The 24,601-nt window shown below is 38.4% G+C and overlaps 1 protein-coding gene across 1 annotated transcript in view; it reads right to left on the reverse strand.

Annotated features, from left to right (window-relative positions):
- Positions 1-24,601, reverse strand: part of LOC306870611 (pappalysin-1-like) — a gene marked incomplete at both ends in the record, with an annotated part of 124,818 nt that overhangs the window by 77,642 nt on the left and 22,575 nt on the right. Inside the window, 2 exons of the mRNA XM_079417988.1 lie at positions 14,638-15,136; positions 23,741-23,862. Coding sequence (XP_079274114.1) covers positions 14,638-15,136; positions 23,741-23,862 — 621 coding nt within the window. The remainder of the gene's footprint in view (positions 1-14,637; positions 15,137-23,740; positions 23,863-24,601) is intronic.

The raw sequence follows: 24,601 nt of genomic DNA on the forward strand, positions 1-24,601 counted from the left end.
TGAACTGACAAAGACGCTTGATTATGAAATCATCTGCGAAGCCCCATTGTTTCACACTGAGGTAATGCTTTTTAATAAACTCCATTTAATTAATGTTAGTTAATGCATTAACTAAGATTAGCAATACATTTGCTACCGTGTTTATTCATCTTTGTTAACCTTAGCTCATGCAAATCTTAACATATACAACTTTTAAATTTTAATAATGTCCTATTAGTAAATTTTGACAACAAATTACTAATGTTAATGCTTGCTTTAGAAGTACTGTGTAATGAACCTTGGTGCTGTACTTTTTTGTTGGCAATTTGACATGCAGTTACATGCTACACACTTAGCCCACCCAGTTTTATGTAGGTCCACCCACTTAAACATTTCTGGCTAGGCTAGTGCTTTGAAGTAATGGTGCTTCATGTAACATTATCTAGAGAAAGAAGTGTTAATGATAAATGATAAATCCCCTGTGATGTTTGTACTGGCTACTGTATACAGGCCACTAGGGCACCATTCAAACTTTATTAAAGAATTTGCTGATTTTCTATCAGAGTAAGTGCTGGCTGCAGAAAAAGTCTTAATCGTTGGTGATTTTAATATCCATGTTGATAATGAAAAAGATCAGCATTCATAGACATTCTGAACTCTAGTGGGGTTACACAACATGTCTGAGGACGTCTCATTGTCGAAATCATATTCTAGATTGAATAATTTTCACATGGAATTGATGTTAATGGTATTGAAATTCTGCAGCAAAGTGATGATATCTCCGATCATTATCTAGTCTTGTGTAAACTCCATATAGCTAAATCTGTAAATTCTACTCCTTGTTACAAGTATGGTAGAACCATCACTTCTACCACAAATGACTGCTTTGTAAATAATCTTCCTGATTTATCTCAATTCCTCAGCATATCCAACAGCACAGAAAAACATGATGTAACAGAAACTACTGACTCTCAATGCGGTTGCTCCTTTACGCTTAAGGAAGATTAAGGACAAGAGTCCAATGCCGTGGTATAATGAGCACACTTGCGCCCTAAAGAGAGCAGCCTGGAAAATGGAGCGCAGGTGGAAGAAAACAAAACTAGAGGTATTTTGAATTGCTTGGCAGGGAAAGTACCCTATCCTACAGAAAAGCATTAAAAACTGCTAGATCTGATTACTTTTCGTCTCTTTTAGAAGAAAACAAACATAACCCCAGGTACTTATTCAATACAGTGGCTAAATTAACAAAAAAAATAAGTATCAGTTAGGGATGCTAGGGCTAGCGAGAGTCGACGATCGGCGAACAATATCCAACAGGGCAAGGCAGAGAGATAATCCAGGTATACGAGCAGTAGTCCAAGAGAGGTGCAAACAGAGTCCAAATGGCAAGGCAAAGGGGTAAATCCAGGAAACACGGGCAAGAATGAAAACACAAGAAAAACACAAGACAAGACTATGACAACAAATTGGGTTCCGTATCGCAGCTAAAACTAGGAGTTATAAATGCAGAACAATACTGGAACTAAACAGAAAAACACAGAATGGCTCGGTAAGGCAGCTAACACTAGGGGAGTGATAAACACAATACAATACTCGGCAGAAAGGAAGAGGAAGTCCATGGTTTATGTAGGGTGTGTGATCAGTGCAATCAGCTGTGTGTCGTCAGTGCAATGGATGATGGGAATTGTAGCCTAAGTTGGTGTGCAACAGTAGTGTGGTGCAAGAGTCCATGTGGTGAGCGAGTGACCTCTGGTGGGGAGTTAACAGAAGTTCATAGACCAGATTCATGACACATATAGCCTATAACACGGTCTCACACGTTTATTTTTATTTTTTACATTTTGGGACAAGTAAAATTTACATATGTGGTTTCAACAACCAGATGCATTTACACATGTCCAGTTTCGTTTGGAATGCGGCCCAGACCACCTCCTGAAGTGGTTTGAGCGATCTGATTTATATTACAAAACGCATGAAGTGACCAGGTGTAAACAGCCCCTATATATTTTTCATGTTATTTTTCATTAAAATGAAGTTGTCTAATAGATTGTGTTTAACACGCAAAAGAGTGACACAGAAGTATAGAAATTCTACATTGATTTAAAAAAAAAATTAAAACTGCGCTGGTATCGGATCGGATCAGAATTGGCCGATACTCAGAATTTTCTGGATCGGATCTGAAAAAATGGTATCGTTGCATCCCTAGTATCAGTAGGTGTTGGCATTTCCCAACAGCACAGCAGTAACGACTTTATGAACTATTTTACTTCCAAGATCGATACTATTAGAGATAAAATTGTAACCATGCAGCCGTCAGCTACAGTATCGCATCAGATGCACTATAGATCCCCTGAGGAACAATTCCACTCATTCTCTACTATAGGAGAGGGAGAATTGTATAAACTTGTTAAATCATCTAAACCAACAACATGTATGTTAGACCATATCCCATCTAAACTACTAAAAGAGTTACTTCCAGAAGTCATAGATCATCTTCTGGATTATTAATTTGTCATTGTCATTAGGATATGTCCCCAAAACCTTCAAATTGGCTGTTATTAAGCCTCTCATTAAAAAAAACACAACTTGACCCCAAAGATCTAGTTAATTACAGGCCGATCTCGAATCTCCCTTTTCAGTCAAAGATACTAGAAAAGGTAGTATCCTCACAATTATATTCCTTCTTGGAGAAAAATGGTGTCTGTGAAGATTTCCAGTTAGGATTTAGACTGTTTCATAGTACTGAGACTGCTCTCATTAGAGTTACAAATGACATGCTCTTATCATCTGATTGTGGTTGTGTCTCTCTATTGGTGCTACTGGATCTTAGCGCTGCGTTCAACACTATCGACGGCAACATTCTTTTGAATAGACTAGAAAACTTTGTTGGCATTAGTGGAAGTGCATTAGCATGGTTCAAATCGTACTTATCTGACCGCCATCAATTTGTAGGAGTGAATGAAGAGGTATCACAAGTGCAGTATAGAGTACCTCAAGGCTCAGTACTAGGGCGGTTACTTGTCACACTTTACATGTTACCCTTAGGAAATATCATCAGGAAACACAATGTTAGCTTTCACTGTTATGCTGATGATACTCGGCTCTATATTTCTTCGCGGCCCGGTGAAACACACCAAATTCAGAAACTAAGGGCATGCATAGTCAATATAAAAAAACTGGATGACGAGTTATTTCTTGCTGTTAAATTCTGAAAAAAACAGTGGTGTTAATTATTGGACCTAAAATCCCCACATGTAATAACTTAGAACACTGTCTAACACTTGATGGCTGCTCTGTAAATTCTTTGTCATCAGTTAAGAACCGAGGTGTGCTATTTGATAGCAATCTTTCTTTTGACAGCCACATTTCTAGCATTTGTAAAACTGCATTTTTTTTTCATCTTAAAAATATATCTAAATTGAGACCTATGCTCTCAAAGTCAAATGCAGAAATGTTAATTCATGCATTTATGACCTCAAGGTTAGATTATTGTAATGCTTTATTGGGTGGTTGTTCTGCACGCTTAATGAACAATCTCCAGATGGTCCAAAATGCAGCAGCTAGAGTTCTTACTAGAACCAGGAAGTATGACCACATTAGCCCGGTTCTATCAACACTGCACTGGCTCCCTATTAAACTTTGTATAGATATTAAAATCTTGTTAATTACTTATAAAACCCTGAATGGTTCAGCTCCTCAGTACTTGAGCAAGCTCTTATCGCATTATAGTCCTCCACGTCCACTACGTTCTCAAAACTCTGGCCATTTGATAATACCTAGAATATCAAAATCAACTGCAGGCGGCAGATCCTTTTCCTATTTAGCGCCTAAACTCTGGAACAATCTACCTAACACTTTTCGGGAGACAGACACACTCTTGTCAGTTTAAATCTAGATTAAAGACCCATCTCTTTAACCTGGTTTACACATAATACACTAATATGCTTCTAATATTCAAATCCGTTAAAGGATTTTTAGGCAGCATTAATTAGATCAACTGGAACCGGGAACACTTCCCTTAACACCCGATGTACTTGTTACATCGTAAGAAGAATGGCATCTATGCTAATATTAGTCTGTTTCTTTCTTATTCCGAGATCACCGTAGCCACCCGATCCAGTACGTATTCAGATCAGATGGTCACTGCAGTCACCCGGATCCAGATCATATGGTGGAACAGCACCTAGAGATGACCTCTACAGCCCTGAACGTCAGTGGAGATCAGGACACCTAGATGAGCCCCAGAGACAGATCCCCATTGAAGACCTTGTCACCTAGGCGGCCATAGGGACAAGACCTTGGGAACCAGATGAGTCCTTTACACAATCTAACTTTGCTGCAGTTGGAATTGAACCACTGGTTCGTCTGGCCTGAGGAGAACTGGCCCCCCGACTGAACCTGCTTTCTCCCAAAGTTTTTTTCTCCATTCTGTCAACGATGGAGTTTTGGTTCCTTGCCGCTGTCGCCTCTGGCTTGCTTAGTTGGGGACATTTAATTTCCTGAGATATTGTCGACTTGATTGCACAGATACTATTTAAACTGAACTGAGCTGGACGATGAAATCATTGAATTCAATAATGAAATGCCTTTAACTGAAAATTGAGTGTTTAATCTTGTCATTTTACATTATTGACACGATTTTCCTATTTTGATATTGGAAAGTTGCTTTGACAATCTGTATTGTTAAAAGTGCTATATAAATAAAGGTGACTTGACTGATACGGAAGAGAAGAAATGGCTGAATAAAGTTGTTATTTTTGTTTTCTTAGTCTACAAAAAGTATTCTTGTAGCTTCATAAAATTAAGGTCGAACCACTGATTGAACATGGTCATTCCATTGTCTACACAGGGTCAGAAAGTTTTGGGATTTCATGAAAAATATCTTAATTAGTGTTCCGAAGATGAATGAAGGTCTTACGGGTTTGGAACAACATAAGGGTGAGTATTTATTACATTATTTGCAAGTACAATTTTTCATGTACCTGTAAGATTCAAAGTACTTCAAGTGCATATTCAGTACAATTAATCACACTTCTTTTCACAAGGCCATTGTAAAACAGGCAATATACACACATCTGTTATATTATTCTGCAATCAAATACAGTTAATATTTGTTTACTGTTAGACCCCTTAATGCATTTCTTACATTTCGGACAAAACCCACTAATAGACAGAAAAAGTAAGCCATGCATGCAAGCTATCACAAGAAAGCTGCATCTGCATTTTTTCTACTCAACACTCCACCTAAATTGTAAACTACAACCCACCCACAAAGCTACACAAGAGCATGTGTATTAGGCAGAAACCCCAAATCTCTCAACTTTCCAAAACTACACAAACACACGCATGAACACCAGTCATTAATTAAAGAGCCAACACAAGCGAGAGGAAAATACACAAAGCCTTCATTATATGCATTTACGTTGGACTCGTTCCCCCTGAGAGCGCAAGCACTTCTCTGCTGATTAACAAAACAACACTGCCAAATTGCCAGAGCGCCACGGACATTACATTTATTACGAATGGCGTAGGTTCACGTGAGGCCAAGTGTTTTTGTGCTGCCATCAGCAGAGTTATAAGGTGCCTGTTCTAACGGGCAGGGAAGCAGTAACATTTAATAAGAGGCAAAACAAATCACTCAAATTAGCACTTGACATGAATGACACCAGAAAGAGGTTTACGCTGTAATTGCCTGTTTTTTGGATAAGCGGAAAAACGTCTGTGAAAATCCCATAAAATGAAACAAGAAAAACAAATAAGTTGCACAGAGAAAAGCAATTTACACACCATGCACACATACACAAATATGGATGTGCCGCATCTAAACCTTCAACTTCAGAACGTGTTAGGAGATTTATAACAGGAAAACTGATTTGACGTTGCAGTATTTGAGATTCCAGGTTATTGTGTATGAAAACACAGGTGAAAGGGTCACATCATCAATATATACACAAACAGAGCAGATATTTTAGCATTCTACTGAACTTTAATAACTAAAAATCAGACTGTGAAAGTCAAAACTATCAAATACAAGCAAACAATTAAACCAATAATAAACCTACCCTTTCCTTTCTCCAGAAAGAAAGAAAGAAGGAAGAACACAAAATTAATCAGTCACTTAAAAAAAAAAAAAAAAAAGAAGAATGCTGGTAACCAAACAGCTCACCGTAGCCATCGACCTCCACAGTGTTTTTATCCGGAAGTCAGTGGCTACCGCCTACTGTGGCCAACTGTTTGGTTACCAACGTTCTTCAAAATATATGAGTCAGTTGATAATTTAGTACAATATTAAAACAATAAAATAAAAGTGAATACAAATTTGAACAGGGAAGAGAATGAGGAGGAATGTTTGGCATCTTCCTAAAGCTGCAAAGTCCAGTGGCAAAATCCAGATATCAACATATACAGTGCCCTCCATAAGTATTGGAACAGTAAAGACAAAATTGCTCTGTTGGCTGTGGAGTCAAGTCAAGACATTTGCAAATATGATTAAAAGATGAACGAGACAAAACTACAGAAAGTCACATTTTATTATTAGTCATTTCAACACATACATATTTTACCAAATAAAAAGAACAGCATTTTTAGAGTTCATCCCACTCATTGATGTGAGCATAAGTATTGGGACAGTTGAACATAAGGCAGATATAAAAGATTAAAAGCTATTATTTAGTTGCAGATCCCTTGCACACAATCACAGCAGTAAGTCTGTGACCCATAGACATCACCAGACTCTTGGTCTCATCCTTTGAAATGCTTTCCCCAGCCTTTAATGCAGCCAATTCCAATTGTTGTTTGTTTTGGGGAGTTTCTGCCTTTACTCTCCTCTTCAGCTGGTGAAATTCATGTTCAATCAGATTTAAATCTGGAGATTGACTTGGGCATTCTAAGACTTTCCATTTCTCTGCCTTTATAAATTCCTTGACTGAACTGGCAGGGTGCTTTGGGTCATTGTCCTGATGCAATATGAAGCACTTTCCTATGAATCTGGTGGCATTTTCTTGAATATTGGTAGGCAAGATGGTTTTGTACCCTTCCAAATTCATTTTGCTACTGTCATCATACATCAAGTCATCAGTAAAGTTGAGAGGGCCTTTTCCAGAGGCAGCCATACATGCCCATGCCATGACACCACCTCCACCATGCTTTACAGATGAGGCTGTATGCTTGGGATCATTTGCAGTTCCCTTTTTTTCTCCACATTTTTGCTTTCCCATCACATAGATAAAGGTTCATCTTTGTCTCATCGATCCATAAACAGTTACAAAACTCTTCTGGCTCACCTTTGTGCTTTTTTGCAAACTATAATCTTCCCTTTCTATTTTTGGTGCTGGTCAGAGGTTTGCATCTTGCTGTGTAGCATCTGTAATTCTGTGTCAGAGCTTCCAGATCACCCCAGCTTTCTGGAAGTTGTTGGTGATTTTACAGACACATCTTTTAGGATACATTTTCACAGCTTTTATGATTTGTCTGTCATCAACTACTGTTGTTTTTTCAGCCGATGAGGTCGTTGTTGGTTGCTGGTGGTTTCCAAACTCTTTATTTCGCCATGCCCTTTGTTTTTGCTATAGCTCTAATTGACTTCTTTCTTTTAGCATCCAAATTGCTTGCTTTTCTCTCAAAGTCAGCTCCCTCATCTTCATCTTGGTTTGTGTGTGTCATCATCGAATGCAAGATTCAGAATGCAGAAGTAATGGATATAACGGATACGACACATTCCCTGCTTTTAATATCTGAAGAATTAATGCAACAGGACACAGCTGATCACTTAGAAAGACCTGTGAGGCAACTGTTCCAATACTTATGCTCACATCAGATAGAAGGATGAAACTCTAAAAGTCCTGAACTTCTTAGCTGGTAAAACATCTATGTGTTGAATCACCCAATAATAAAACTTGACATTCTGTAGTTTTGTCTCATATTCATCTTTTGATCATATTTGTGAATGTTTTGACCACAGCCAACAGAGCAATTTAGTCTTTACTGTTCCAATATTTTTGGAGGGCACTGTATGTATATTACATTACATTTACATGTAGTCATTTAGCAGACGGTTTTATCCAAAGCAACTTACAAATGAGGACAATGGAAGCAATCAAAATCAACAAAAGAGCAATGATATGTAAGTGCTATAACAAGTCTGTTACACGTAGCAATTTTCTTTTCTTTTTTTAATTATATAATAAATAAAAAGAAAACAATAGAAAAAGAATAGAGCAAGCTAGTGTTAGATGTTTTTTTTGCTTTTGTTTATTGTATAATTAATAAAAAGAATTTGTACTTTATTCAAGTACAATTTAAACTGACTACTTGTACTTTTACTTGATTACATTTCTATAGAAAAACAGTACTTTTTACTCCTTACAATTTTATTTAATCTCAAGTACCTTACATTTTCATTTTATCTTATGCACATTAAATATGGTAAACAGAAGCTCAAACATGCGTGCCTGATGTGAGAACCAATGATCATTGTTTTCATGCATCAAGCACACACATTTCTACTTCACTTTTGACTTTCATCAGGTAAATGTGTAATATTAATTAGCTGAATGCACAAGATTGAGTGCAAATAAAATCAGTGATGAGAATTTAAATACAATTCATATTTTTTTTTAATAATAAAAATCTCCAAAAGTGTTTAAATAAACATTGTATGCTAAATTAATTGTAATTCATGTTTAGTGATGTTCTTACCAGGTAGTTGATAAGTTGTATTTATAATATGCCATTATTTGACACATTGAGTAGGAATTAGGACTGTCAATGAATAAAAATTTTAAAAAAATCTTAATTACATGCTATGCTCTTTAATGTAGTCAGTCGCAAATAATTATTTATCAATATTTGTTGAGAAAAAAAAAAACTTTAAATGCTCCAAATAAACAATTAAAAGATGAATTATCCTTTCAGACAGTTATGTTGAATAGACAACACAAAAAAGTGGCCTTTCAAAACATTAATGTTGTAATTCTATGACTCTCCTCAATTCAACACATTCTTGTATTCTGTCTGGAATATGTTTCTAGCCTCTGCATCACATCTTGCTCTTTAAAGGAATAGTTCACCCAAAAATGAAAATTCTCTCATCATTTACTGACCCTCATGTCATCGCAGATGTTTATGACTTTCTTTCTTAAGATAAACAAACACATATTTTTAGTCCATTTAATGCAAGGGGACAGAACCACTTTAGAAACCACACAAAGTGAACACGACGGTCAAGTTTAAAATATTACTATTTGTATCCTTCTTACATATGCGTTTCACTTAAGAAGACACTGATTCATTAACAGGGGTTGCATGAGTTACTGTCATATTCACGTTGTGTAGTTTTTGAAGTGTCATTTTTGGATGTCCCACGCAAGTGATTTTTTTTCTAAAACTCTTAGTTTGTGTTTTTCAGATAAAAGTGAAAAATTAAAAATGAAAGTCATATGGGATAGCATGAAGGTGGAAAGGATGGAGTTTCCTTTTAATCCCTTTCCCTGTATTTTTTTCCTGTGTTCGGCTGTGCTGAATTTTAATTGTTGTTGCACTAGATATACGTGTTTGACCTGTGCCATTGCATTTTGTTTTGTTTTCTCCCTTTAACCCAACTTCTGAATGTCTGTCAAAAAAGAAAGTACTTCTACTTTTTTAATACTTGAGTACAATTTAAAGTTGTATGTTTTTGGCCAGATATTGTACTTTTAATTGAGTAAAATTTTTACTGAGTATCTGTACTTTCACTTGAGTAAAATTTGAGAGTACTTTTTACACCTCTGTTCACAACTGAACTAGATATTTAGACCACACTGTGCTTCTCTGTCTTAGTCTCCTTGCCTCTTATAAATAATTATTAACAAAAGTATTTAAACATACAACAGCATTAAATACAGCAACTTTCCCCACACTTTAAGCATTAGTGATATTTTAATAATTATCAGGCTTAAAAACAAAACTACAGAAAGCATTACTTAATGTGTTTTTGTGAGTAAAGCTAAAGACTTGCTAGCATTGAAAGTTCAATTACTGTATGTTGGACAGGGTGACCATACGTCCTCTTTTTGGACCTAAAAAATGCGCCTGGCCGGGATTTCTAAATCGCCCAAAATATGTGGGATTCAGCTTTTGCTTTCTAGAGTCACCATTGTGCATTATAGTTAAAGCCCTGCGTGGGACGCTGAATTTCTGACCATTACTTTTGTAAACATTCTAATGTTGAATATAATTTTCGTGAATCAGGGAAAATGCTGACTATTTAAATCACTTTGGATGCAGCTGGTGTTGGACACAGGGTTGCCAAATCTGCATTTTTTTGCACTGATTTGGACTGATTTTAAAATGTTGAGAATTTTCTCCCATGGGTTAAAGGTTGCCTAAATTACATTTTACTGATATGCTTGTATTGAAACATTTTGCATTCTAACTATGATACAACTGGTAGTTTTTATGAATGATGGCCTCTGGTGTGAAGCCTTTTAAGCTGTTTTTATGATCAATCTGCATAACGGTGACTGTAAAATATGTATTTTTGGTATGGAAATGACATATGGAGTTATGTCCCAATCCCCCCCACACCCGTCTGCACTGTGCCCCCACAGTCCTCTTTTTTGAAAACTAAAATATGGTCACCCTAATGTTGGATATTTGGAAGAGTTTGTTATGTTGGAGTTTTTGTGGATAATTGTGCTGAAGGGTAGAGTTGTGCTAAGGCTGTGGCCGTCTATCTGATGGCTATATTATATGTTAGCCATCGCTCAATGAACAATATAATCCCAGTGCAGAGCTTCTACTTACTAAGCTAAGGAAAAACACACCCAGCGCTGATGTAAAATTGTTGAACTGGAAAATGGATTTGAGTATAGCTGTTTTTAGTTTTCAAATGAGAAATGTTCAGATCATTGCATGATCGATCCTTGCCATCACTTCCGAGTACTCATGCTTATCCCTATGGAGAACCAGTTCCACTTCCTATTGCATAAAAAGACATCAGCCTCCAGATGTTCTTCCTCGCACATGTGCTGAGGTGTTGAAGATATCAGTCTCCAAGCATGCCATCATCCTCTGTTCAGCATCCACCCTTTAACACAACTTCATCTGTGTCTTAACGCACGTTTCATTGTATTCTCAATTGCACTGAACCGGTGAAGCTAAAGATATGTCATATGATGTCATGAGCCAGCCACTCTTGAGAGATCAACAGGCCTGTCAATCATCTTATGGCATATATGTTGATGACACATTATGAAGTTAGTTAACATGTCAACAGAATTGCACTTGCAGCTTATTGGTGAAACACGTGTAGAGTTCAGCGTGTGAAGCTACCATCTGTTTGCCCCTCTGATTCTCAGTAGTTAATTTATAGATCTCGTGTTGAAGTTATAACGAGAGAAAGACGGAGAAACTAGAATTGATTGGATCGCTACTGTAACACCTTAAAATGTTTATGACTAAGTTTTAAGTGGATTTTGTCTCACCTATTTTCTCCCCATTGTCTGAGTAAAATTTAGTGAAATCTTTCTGTTCAGACAATACTTCAAATAAAAACGCCCTTCTACTGGACTTCTTGATAAAAGAAAGAGACTTAATACTTGTTGGAAGACTGACCACAGTTACATATCAGGACTTATGAAGTGCTTGAAGTCCAGAGAAAGTAGCTATTCAAGTGTCCTCCTCCAGAAAAACACCATACGCAAGCAACAACATCGCGGGTGTTTTCTGCAAAAGAATAGATGAAGTTTTGTTGTTTTCTGGGCAAATGGCAACTGATGGTTTCAAATGAGATGCCAACATTTTGGCAAGCCGCCAGTAGTTCTCACTAAACAATCAATCTTCTAAAGAATTCAAACTCCACAAGTGCCCGCATGTAGTCATATTTCCAAAACCACAGCAGATTAGGTTTTCCTTGTATTTGTAGGGATTCAGTCGGGATGATGGAACTGCAGTAATACAACAAATACACCAACATAGATAAATCATTAGTTGGGTCATCCCCAGTTGTTCTGGTTGAGGAGTTGTGTCAATCATATATAAAGGAGATCAACTCATAGCGGTGACTACATACAACATTTCCACAGTGCAAATCTTCTTTCTGGTAAACAGGGATTACTGTGGTCAGCTATGACGTCTAAAGCTCTACAGTGGTATATAGCACATGCACATTCCCTATGCAACTTTACATATAATCGAGGCCAGATTCTTGTTCTTTATGGAACATTTTGGTTCAAATCCAATTAGGAATAAGGAGGATCTTCAATTAAACGTGAAAGGTCACCATGTTCCAAAACACCTAGCACGGTCTTAACCAAATCCCTTGACAAATTTCAAATCTGGTCAAGGGACACTTTTTGATAAGACTATACAAAAATAATGACAATTTAGAACTGTACATTGATTTGATGCAATTTTCCAGTGACATTAAGGACTATGGGGCACCAAATCAAAACTCTGTAATCGTTCCATCATTAGCAGTGGAGCTGGTAGGAGGGTGGAGCTTCTGGAATGCCATAACCCGTGGACTTGACATGACAGAGGTGAGAGTCTTATCCACTTTAGGGGCCCAAGCTTCATAGAACCTTGTCTCCTTTGGTCTGAGTTGGCCAGTTGTCTTGGCCTCTCTCATTGGCAGGAGGGTCCTATCAGCTCAAAGCAGGGGTGCCCTTTGAAGCTATGACAGCAAAGAGGGCCAGGTCAGGGAGAGGAATAGCAGATGGCTGGGGTTTTTCTGAAGGCCAGAGTCATATGCATGCAGGGTCAACCCCCCTCCGTGATTTACTCCTATGTTCCAGAGCTTCATGCCTACTCTCATATTTCTGAACAGACCTTAAGGTCCCATATTGTATGAAACCAAAACCCAAGGCTCCCCATTCAAATTAACGAGCGAGTGCCAAGTGAGAGAGACACGGGTGACCCAAATTAGGCAGAGGTGTCAGAACATATTTACCAAAGATCAATATCTTCCTTGGATCAGAGCTGAGGTAATGAATGCATTCAGCATGGGACCTCAGAGTATGTGATTGTAATTTATTCAGATCTCAGAATCAACGTCAGTCAGAATACAGACTCTTAAACCCAGCTGTGAGTAAACCACAGTTTACTAGAGCCAAAACCTTACCTACCTCAGATTAGTTCAAAAACATGTCTGCTTTATTCAGCTCCAGTATAGTGGAGAAAGAGCTTGCACAATATGGGGAGGAAAAAGTCCCATAAACTTAAGAAAATAGAAAGTGGAAAAAAAGTCAATCTGTGCCAATGTGGTGCATCTGCACACCTGCATCAGTATAATAATGCACTCTATTATCACAAACAATATATTGTTGTCTCTTCGGTGACTCTACTTGCAAGCAGCAGGTGTCATCACTAATGGTCAATTATCACGTACAGTGTATCTTTATTTAATTAACTACAAAACTGCTTCAGTTGTAATGTTTACAGACAACCTGTGCTCTCAGGGAGAAAAGGTACAAAAGCTGACACTAGAATGGTACACTTTTGTACCTTTGTACCTAAAAGGTACACCTTATGTAATCCAAAAGGGTGCATTTTAGATATGTTCCTTAAAGGTAGATATCTGTCCCTAAATGTACATATTACCTAAATGGTATGCATTACTACCTTTTAAAAAGGTACAGCCTCTGTGACAGTTTTTTGTTTTGTTTTGTTTTTGAGAGAGAGAGTGTAATAATATGTTAATACCCTGCTAATAGTTGATAGCTCCATTATAAAATCCTCCGTTATAAAACTCCTTCATGTAAACACCTCAATCAAACCAGTTGAAAGGGGTGGTGTCAGTCTTAAATAATCTGTTAAATAGGAATATACTGTATATGCAAGCCATTTTAAACCTTTAGAACCATTCATCCCTGTACATAACTTCTCCAATAGATGCTCAAACAGCAGCATTACAAACGGCCCCATCTTACACCCATCCCTGATCCCCTCTACTATGATAATTGTCTGAGCAAAGCTAATCTGTGCTGTTAGTAGATAAATCTGTGATCCGCACATTTCTCAAAACTTTTGGAAACACTCTGCAATGTTGAGCTATATCAGTGGGTGGCAAGTTAAACCCTCAATTTTGCATGCATCCTAAATTGGCCAATACAGAAACGCTGACCAGAGACCCAGTATCTGGCCTTAAGTGGGAAAGTGTCAGTATGTTACTGCCTAAACCAGAGGTGCCCGGGCCGAGGCCAGAGCAACCTCAAGATGGCAGAGCATGTTAACTGGCTTTCTGATGCCAGGAGCTGGACTGAAATCAACCAGCAGCTGCATCCTTCTCTTTGTTTCTTTTGGCTTCACTCGAGAATTGAAAAAGAACAGAGAGACACCACAAGATTTGAACGGGGATTTGCTGTGCCTAATGCTGACCAGGCACATTTCGCACTCCAACTTTCAATTACGTTAGTTTTGTTCTGTGGTAAAACCGTTCCAAATCGAAGACAAGTTCCAAAGTCAATACGACTTTTTCTGGAAGAGGTAGTAAGAGGATCTAAACACTAGCCAGAACCTAAAAACATGCAATTACACTAGATAATTTACCAGGAATACTACAAAAATACTTTAAAACAATTGTTAACATCTTTACAATTAGGAGCAGTGTATCCACTGCATTAGTTACCATGTGAATGAGCAAATTGAACAGCAAATTATTTATTCATCCAAAAGACTCACCTGTCCATGTATCTTCGCATCGAGTCTCTTAGCATGAAGCCCTGGGGTGAGTGAACAAACGGCGGCTGCCGCAGAAGCCGATAGTGCAGTGGTTCGCATTCTCGACAGAGTGGACAATCGGGTTTAGACGTGAGCAGAGTAGCATCAATTTCCAAATGTTGCTCCATGGTGAAAAACTGCACGCCGTACACCTTCTCATGCACATCCAGCTTGATGGTCAGCGGTGTGTCACAGAACAAATTACTTGGACCCAGAGACAGGTTGTTGCCACTGACAGTCAATAGGATGATATTGTGGATGGCAGGCAGAACTGTTTCCTCCTGGGAGGAGAAGGTCACCCACACTGTGAGGGAGTCAGGGACCACCGGATATGCAAACTCCAGCTGTAACATGCAGCCTTGTATAGGGCAGGGGGGAGGCACCATTCCCAGATCCATGCCGTTATGCGGACTCCACGTGCGAACGCTGGGCTCGCATGCCTGCTCCACATCTGGTGGTCCTAAGAGATGCAGAAAAATGCATTAAAGCCTAATACAGTATTTCAACTACATATTCTTCGAGAATATTAATTTGTGGTATGCAGTCTTTTCAATATTCCTATAGCAGTTAATGACAGGACAATTGTAAAGGCAGCTATTCACGATATAGAAAAAAAGCAATTATTGTGATCTAGAAGAAGGGGGACTACAGTAACTTGAGGCTTGCAAATTTCTCTACATTTCTCTTGTTCAGCAAAGGATATGAACCAGATTTTCTCTATGGAACCGAAGCCAAGCTTTTGCAAACAGTGTACAGGCCTTCAGTTTGATTTAAATATATATGTGTGTTTGTTTAATTTTGTTGTTGACGACATTTAGAGAGAGATTTTATTTTTATTATCTTAATTGCATGTTGATATAGTCACAGTTTAAAGATGTTGGTGTTATCTTTGTCTGATCTTAGTCACAGAAAAAAAAGAACAATGAATAGGTTTCATTACTGAAATAAAAATCCTAAACATTTACGCAAAGTACAAAATGACTTCAGTGCAGACTACAGGGAGCATTCCATCATAATACCACTAAAATAAAACCAGCAACCCAGTTCAGTGAAGTATCTGAACTGAATCAAGAACAAAAAATCGTAAGGTAGAGCAGAAAAAGTTGTGCATAATGAGAAATGCAGCCACACACTTGATGCATAGAGTTGCATGTTGTTAAACTCCATCTTGTCCATCCATTTCTCCTTCACATTCCCTTTCATTTCTGTGGCAAAAAACAGAAATCTGAGCGACCTGAGGATGAGGCCCGCGCAAGGCTTTCAGTTTCAGCCTGGCAATTACCTCTCATGTGCTGCAGTCCAGCCATATTTGGAGTCAACAGCAACCCATTTGACGGGGAGTGACGTACCCCAACATTCATCAAATGTGGGGAGAAGCCAGGGCACTGCAGACAGTGCGTTCTCCTGCTTTTCCTTTGTGCAATTCCAAACTGGCAACAGCAAAAGCCATTTGCTAACCTCATTTCTGGGCAGTGCACAAAATTCCAGTGTTTAATCAACTGAGCTTTTCGCTTTCCAGGCCACATCATCTCAACACGTTTATTATTGTGAGTATGTGTGTGGCCAGAATAGAAGTAAACATACGATAAAAATGTCTTCGATACCGCAGGTTTACGTTCTCACCTCGCTTGCGTTGCATTTGACCAGCCACAGAACTTTTCAAGATGGGAGTGTATCTTCAAGCGAACATATGTAAAAAAAAAAGGGGGGGGCTGTAATGAATGTATTCATCAGGTAGTCATTTCACAAGATGAATAACGGTCATCTTTTATCTAAATGACTCCACGGTGGACTAATAACCCTGTCCCAGTGGTATTGGAGTCAGGGTTCAGCCGCTATAGCAGCAGTGCACTGGTTTTCAAGGTGACCTGACAATTCGGCCATGAATTAGTGCCTTACATTTTCACTTGATTAATTAATCCCATTGGGGTATTAGCTTGTCTAGGAAAGTGCTCATTCATGGAAAAAAGGGAAGGTGGGGGGGTTGGTGTTTTGTATGTCTGAAAGCGTCCTGTTTAAGGTAATTGCGGCACATTGAAGTTTGAGAGCAGGTCTGCTTCAGCAAGCCTCTGTGGATAATAATAAATAAAATAAATAAATAAAATAGATTCAGAATGAAGTGAGCTGCATCTTTCCTAGAGCCCCTGTGACTGATGGTGGACCAGGGTTTTATATATACATAAAAATTACAAATATGCAAATTAACCAAAATTATTGGTGAATAAGTCTTATAAGTGAATAAGAATTATTGTTTTTAATGCAGTGAAAGGAGTTGATTCATACTGTCAAGCTCCAAAAAATGAATCGGCAAACATTTAGCAGATGGTCTTACGCAAAACGATTTGCATTGTATTCAAGGTATACATTTCATCTTTTCATGCATTCCTTCAGAATTGAACCTACAACCTTGGTGTTGTTTGCACCATGCTAATGCACTTGTTTACTAAATACAAGAAATTCGGACTGATTTTGTTTGTTTACTGTATGTCTTGTGACCATTAACCAATGTCAGAGAACTGTGAACATGAAACCTCCATGGGATTTTAAGTAATAAGTTTGCAAGTAAATATATTAGGTGAAAGGGATTCAGCTGAAAAGGGATTCAGAAACTAGGTTAGTTAGGGATACAGTAATTTAACTGTGTGAAATACTATTTGTCGCCACTGAGTTACTGTTAATTTAAAAGCGTGTTCACATTGCAAACTTGATAGGTGGACATTATTCCATTGTCAGAGTAATAAGCCAATCATGCTTTTTACCTGTATTTTTCACCTATTTCTCCCTCATTGCCACTGTGATAGAGGCAATGAATTTACTCAAGTAATTAAGGGTTAAGACCTTTTTTTTTTTTTTAAGTTTTGCTCTATCGCCCACAAATTTGAGCATGCAAGCCTGACCACAATCATGGACCGCATTGACCGTAAACATGGCTGGAAAAGTTTGAAGTATGCGAACCTTCATATTTGAGTGTTCAATCAGCTGCAAGTGCACATTCAAGTCTACATGCCTACAAAAATCGGGATGCATAAGAATAGTGTGAGCAGACAATGTCATGTGCCATGTCGACGAAATGGAGAGGAAGATAATCAAAGTATATACTGGGTACAAATTGGAGCACAAGCATTAAAGGGTTAGTTCACCCAAAAATGAAAATTAGCCAGTGTTTTAATCACCCTCGAACCATCCTAGGTGTATATGACTTTCAAACATAATAAACAGTTTTCTCTCACTTCTGCTGACTGTCGTATGCAGAAAGCCATTCCGGCAGATGACATAGGGCGTATGCGTCATGTGTGCCTCTGAGATATGCTAGTCTCACGAGTATCATTTACGGGAGCAAAGGAAGCAAAGTTCCCTTACTTTAGCAAAGGAAAACCAGTCTCCTCTTGGCTTATATTGAAATCTTCCGACATTTTTCTTTACAAATCCTCAGTTTGTACTCCTAATTCATAACTGGCGTTTTGTTTTGTTCCCTCTCTGGGTTCGTCACTAATCAAGCAACACCGACTGTTGAACAGAAACACCTGCCCATTACAATGATAGAGCTTAGAAGTGCCAGGACAACTTTTTATATAATTCCGATTGGATTTGTCTGAAAGAAGAAAGTAACATAAACCTAGGATGGCTTGAGGGTGAGTAAATAACAGGCTAATTTACTTTTTTGGTGAACTAACCCTTTAAGACTACCTGGTCTCATGGCATAAATGTACCTGGGCGCACTTTTTAGAAAGTGCGAAATATGTACCAATAAGTACATATAACTGCAGTTTCCAAAATAAATACTACCAAAAGAACACTATAGGCAGTAAAACTCCCTTTTATTCCTTTTCAGACAAATATACAGATTTTTTATTAATAACGCTTAATTTTCGCACAATTACATGAAGAATATCATGTTATGACTTCAAAACAATATTAATATGCTGGTAAATTTGAAAACTGATGCTTTTGAACGTTAGCGTCACATATCCAGTTTCATATCTATGGGTTTTCATAGATAGTAGGTTTGTTCAGTAGCTCACTGAGTACGGAGATGTACTTGAGAGGTGAGGAGCTCTGGTTCAAATCCTGTGTAACTATGGTTCGACAAAACAGTTCAAATCTGCATATAAGGAAGCTCAAATAGTATGGTTGCATCAACAAATGCATTTTTATGTCAGTTTTGCATTTGTCAACACTATCGGGAAGGTTTAGGGTTGGGTTTGGTGTAGGGCATATTTCCAACATGATAGAGCATTAATTTTTAGCGACGGTCCCTGTGAATTTGAATTCTGAACCGCCGCAATACGTACCTGAAGCAACGTAATAAAAACACAGCAATACGTACCTATAAATCAACATAATAAAAACGTGCCAGGGTTTACATATTGAACCCATGTTTCAGCACCACTTAGTCGACATTTCTCTTTGAAACTGCTGCGAAACGTGCAGTAAGATACGTAAAAACTGTCTTGCTAAAAAGTGCACCCAGGTACGTTTATGCCAAGAGACCAGATTGCTTTTAGTAGTAGTACAGCCTCTTTGTACTCTGAGCCATGATTAAAACATCCCTTAACATCTGGTCAAACTGCTCCATAATGCAGATTTACCAGATGCAGATAGGTATTTAGTAAAGCTTTCGAGTTGTTCCTTTCACTATTCAATCTCTAATCAGCCCAACCAACCCTTCAGTCTGTTGGTTTGCATTACTTGCCTGCAAACCACGTGTGATTTTCTGTGGCCTCAAGTGCCAAGAGTGGGTTGTATGGTTTCCCCAATCTGCAGTCGTTTTCCCCCAACTTTCCCTTGTGCTTTTTTTTTCCTCTTTCGGCTATAATTCTCCTGGCTGTAAAGATTTACGACAGAGGTACTCCGTGTAGGCTGAGAATAAGAACAGCAGGAGTGTCTTGAGGACATGATCCACAAACCCTGTGAACTCCACGGCCGGCAGGTGGAGTGGCAATGCCATTGGGAAGACGCGGCAGAAAAGGGGCGGACGCTGAAACGCCATCCCTGGCTGAGAAGCACAAACAAACAGATCGCCAAGCAGCTGTGCTGGGGTCTTTGGGGCACGTCATGCAGGATGAATACTAGCGTAAGAGGGGTGCGTTGAGGGGACTAACTGATTAATAGGGCATCATTCCAAGAGGGAAAACAGAGAGCCGTTTACACGCTGGAGCAGCGGCAAGCCCAGGCATGTCACCGTAACACTGGAACAAGTGCAGAGTGCGGCATGTATTAATGTTTATTTGAGAGAGCACGTATGTTTATTTTAAGAGTGTGTGTGTGTGCTGCCTGAACAGAGAATGCCATATCAAGGAAATTATGAATGGCCTGTCTCCAACTGTAGAACATTTAGTGAAAATGATTGGTTCTGAAGTGAAGTGCTCTCTGATAATAAGGTTAACATCCATCTCTGACCCTTATCCATCACTCTCTGTGTGAGTTCATTATCATCAAAGCAGGTCTTTGAAGAGGAAACACTGCTCCAATTGATGAGTGCTAGACGTATAAATCAAAACTGCAAGACACCATCTCTCCAAAAAGGCATGAACGGACCTGCGTTCTGACCATGGGAAGCCTTTTAATAGCGAGGAAATGCAACGTCTCCAGAATGGCACCGACGAGTATAATGCTTCTGAAACAGCCACAAAAACATATACGCCATATGTCACTGGGCCAAAAATCCCACAAGAACAACAAAAAGCTTGGATTTGCAGGGGAAGAGCATTCTGACACAATGCTATTTTATGCCACACTCACAAACAATAATTAATAAAGCAGCTGTCTGCAAATTCTGGAGCAGCACAGCTGTGTAGACTATTTATAAAGACAAAAAAAAATCCCAACGCCAGCTAACTGTTCACTTTCCTCTTCATAGTTACGCTGAAAACATAAGGCATACTGAAAGGCAAAATAAATAAATGAAGTAGATTAAAAAAAGACAATTTTAAGGATGCATTCATTCATCCAAAAATAAAGTATTGTTGCAAGAGACACTGGATGCTTTGATAAGATCAGTGTGAGGAGCCAGGGTCACAGTGCCCTGACAAGGCGAGATTTAAAATATGGATCATTGTTTACTAGTCTTGACAAGGGCACTGTACATGACCAAGTAATCAACTGTATGAACTGCATCAACTGTAGGTTGATTTCACTAAAAAGTGAAACACTCAGAACTTTTCTCTGTTTGTTCAAGGAGCTTTATCTTACCTGGAGAAAGCCATATTTACATATTTTCCCACATATTTGCACGGGGATACAGTTGTTTTTGGACCAATCATCTGAGCTGTCAATATCATGTGACTAATCATTTTGGAGTCACTGATGTGCCACAAGAACACACATTCTCAAAACTTTCACTAGTTACAATCCTGAAGAGGGACATAAATGGCAGCAAAAAAAGAGCAGTAAGTAAGTCTGGTTTACACTAACTCTTTCCCCACTATTGACAGAATTCTCTCTCATTTAAGAGACAACACTTTTCTGCCACTGACTGGAATTTTCTGGCTTTCCTTGTTTTCACTATTATACGGCAGGAGGTGCTACTGCACATCTTCTGAAAGATTATTGAGTGTCTGGATCAAAACATGGTGAGGAAGGAGCAGAAACAAATGATAGTGTATGTAAACAGTTGCACGTGTAAAATAATGTGATCAAACAGGAATGCAAAAAATGCTGGCAGTTGCTGGCAACTGTTGAAAAAAAAAAAAAAAATCCCAGGCAGGGAAAGAGTTAAGATTGCAGATTTTTTTTTTTTTGGCCTATGTATTATGGCATCAATCAACAAAGACTAATGGGACCATGCTAACAATGATCCCTTGGTTCACAAAGAAACAGTGACGTGCAACCCAAATTCCAGAAATGTTGGGACGTTTTTTTTTTTTTATTTGAATAAAATGAAAACTAAAAGACTTTCAAATCACATTAGCCAAAATTTTATTCACAATAGAACATAGAGAACATACATGTTTAAACGGAGAAATTTTACACTGTTATCCACGAAATGATGATAATTGCAAAGGCTTTGCAGTTCTCATCATCTACAGTGCATAACATCAAAAAATTCAGAGAAGCTGGAGAAATCTCCTTGCGTAAGGGACAAGGGCAAAGACCTTTGTTGGATGCCCGTGGTCTTTGGGCCCTCAGACGACACTGCATCACTCATCAGCCTGATTCTGTCATTGACATTACTAAATGGGCCCAGGAATACTTCCAGAAACCACTGTCGGTAAACACAATCCGCCGTGCCATCTGCAGATGTCAACTAAAGCTCTATAATGCAAAAGGAAGCCATATGTGAACGTGGTCCAGAAGCGCCGTCGTGTCCTGTGGGCCAAGGCTCATTGACTGTTTCAAAGTGGAAAAGTGTTCTATGGTCAGATGAGTCCAGATTTGACATTCTTGTTGGAAGTCACAGACGTCGTGTCCTCCAGGCTAAAGAGGAGGGAGACCTTCCCAGCGTGTTATCAGCATTCAGTTCAAAAGCAGGCATCTCTGATGGTATGGGGGTGCATAAGTGCATACGGTATGGGCAGCTTGCAAGTTTTGGAAGGCACTATGAATGCTAAAGGTATATAAAGGTTTTAGAGCAACATATGCTCCCCTACAGATGGCATCCATTTCAGGGAAGGCCTTGTATATTTCAGCAGGACAATGCAAAACCACATACTGCAGCTATAACAACAGCATGTTTTTGTAGTAGAATAGTCCGGGTGCTGAATTGGCCTGCCTGCAGTCCAGGTCTTTCACCTATAGAGAATATTTGGCGCATCATTAAACAAAACATGTGTCAAAGATGACCACGAACTCTTCAGCAGCTGGAAACATATATCAGGCAAGAATGGGACCAACACAAAACTCATAACCTCGATGCCCAGACGTCTTCAAACTGTTTTGAAAAGAAGAGGAGATGCTACACCATGGTAAACATGCCCCCGTCCCAACTATTTTGAGACCTATAGAAGGCATCGAATTTGAAATGAGCTCATTTTGTGCATAAAATTGTAAAATTTCTCATTTAATTTCTCATTCTCTTTAAATTATCTTTAATTAACCATAATTATCTTCTCAGTTATGTTATCTATGTTCTATTGTGAATAAAATAATTTCAAATCACATGAGCCAATATATATATATATATATATATATATATATATTTATTTATTTATTTTTTTCAAATAAAAACAAAAATGTCCTAACATTTCCGGAATTCGGGTTGTAAATTTTAGGGCAGGACCTTAATGTTTGAGAGACCTGTCTGAAAACATTCATTGGATGTCATTTATGAAACATGAGCACAACAAATTTCGGTGCCATTTATTTGTATAAACCCTTGCTTTACAAAATGTTTTTATGAATTGTTTACATGTTTGCTTTGAAAATAAATTGGAGAATCAAAATTTTTCTATGTACAAAAGCAGAAGAATTTTCAGTGTGATTTGAAGTACAGTAGATCTACAGGTTTGGATATCCTACTATACCAGGAGAATATGAAATGAGAATCTTACTCTTGGGATGCAAATTCATCGTGGCAGCAGACAACACACATTTCTTTTGGGATGCTGCCGTCATTAACTCAATAGACTTTGGCAACGTCATGCCTCTGACCAGGAGAGCCTGCACACTCGTATGGCTCTTCTAAGCAAGCATCACGCTGAGACGAACTATTTGTAATGAGTTTCAATGGGCCAGAGATATTGAGGATTTCTTTTCTGGTTGCAGAGACAATTCAGTATTACGAATGCTGGACCAGAAATTCACACAAGCATCTTTCCAGGGACATGCACAGACCACAAATATTTTCTCTAGGCTTTTGCTTGAGACTAAATCACACTTATCCGGAATGCAGACAGTAGACAAGTTAATCACCTCTATGACAAATTCTCTATATCAGGATTGTTGAAAAATGTGTAATATTCAGGCACTTTTGGCACTTGCATCTTAGACACAACACATGTAATAGATTGTGATGTAGTCGGCACGTTGATTCTCTAAAGAAGCATTGACTGGGTGCAAGACTAGCCAATGGAAAGCAAGTGTGTTTAGAAGAAGTGATGTGATGGCGAAGGTATGAAAAACTCACCCTCTGCTTCTCTGGGGCTCCAGTGGCCAGACGGGGAGCAGGGACGCGGGGACGAAGAATTGGAGGCGTACTGCAGGAGGACGCGACCTTCTGCGCATTTATCACATACTGATCCCACTTCTCTAGGAAACCAACAGAGATAGACAAAATGCAACTTAGATACAGCAAATTCAAGTGGATGGGAATCGCCAATATGGGGCTTTATTTTTTACAAGAAAAAAACTAACCATTCCAGAGTGGAAGAAATCATATATACAAAAAATAGAACGTGTTAACTGAGTTTAATGTAGTCAGGTAACATTTGTAAAGACTCAGAAAAACTCAGAAAACTGTGCAATTGTAGAGTGTCTTTTAATTGAAAAAAGTTACATTTAATTATTTTTAATTTTAATATGAAAATGTCACCATGCTTTAGTTTTTCACAGAAACATAACTGTTTTTCCTATAATATCCTACTTTTGCCAACAATTAGTGGTGTAGTACAAAAGTATTATTTTCAAGGATTATTACTCACATTTAGTGTAAATTTAATTGTTCAGATTCTATTATATCAAATAAACAAACAAAGGAACAAATAAATAAATAAATGAGGAGTTTGGTTCCAAAACACTATGAATCCATTTTGATTAATTTCAGTAAAAATCTGTTTCCCTGTCGATACTTCACTCGTACTGCGTCGTTAGACGCTATGGGGAAAACTCCTTTTTCTCAGAGGACTGAAGACTTTTTCAATCACGCAGTGTGACTGCACGGCCATTGGTTCGTGCAGTAAATAAAAATGAACCAATGGCTCGTCAGCAGCACTGCACGAGCCTATGGCGGCAAAGCCTGCCATAAAGGGCGGGGCATCTGGTTATATAA

Source organism: Barbus barbus (genome assembly GCF_936440315.1).
Source record: "Barbus barbus genome assembly, chromosome: 6".
In the NCBI taxonomy this organism is placed as follows: domain Eukaryota; kingdom Metazoa; phylum Chordata; class Actinopteri; order Cypriniformes; family Cyprinidae; genus Barbus; species Barbus barbus.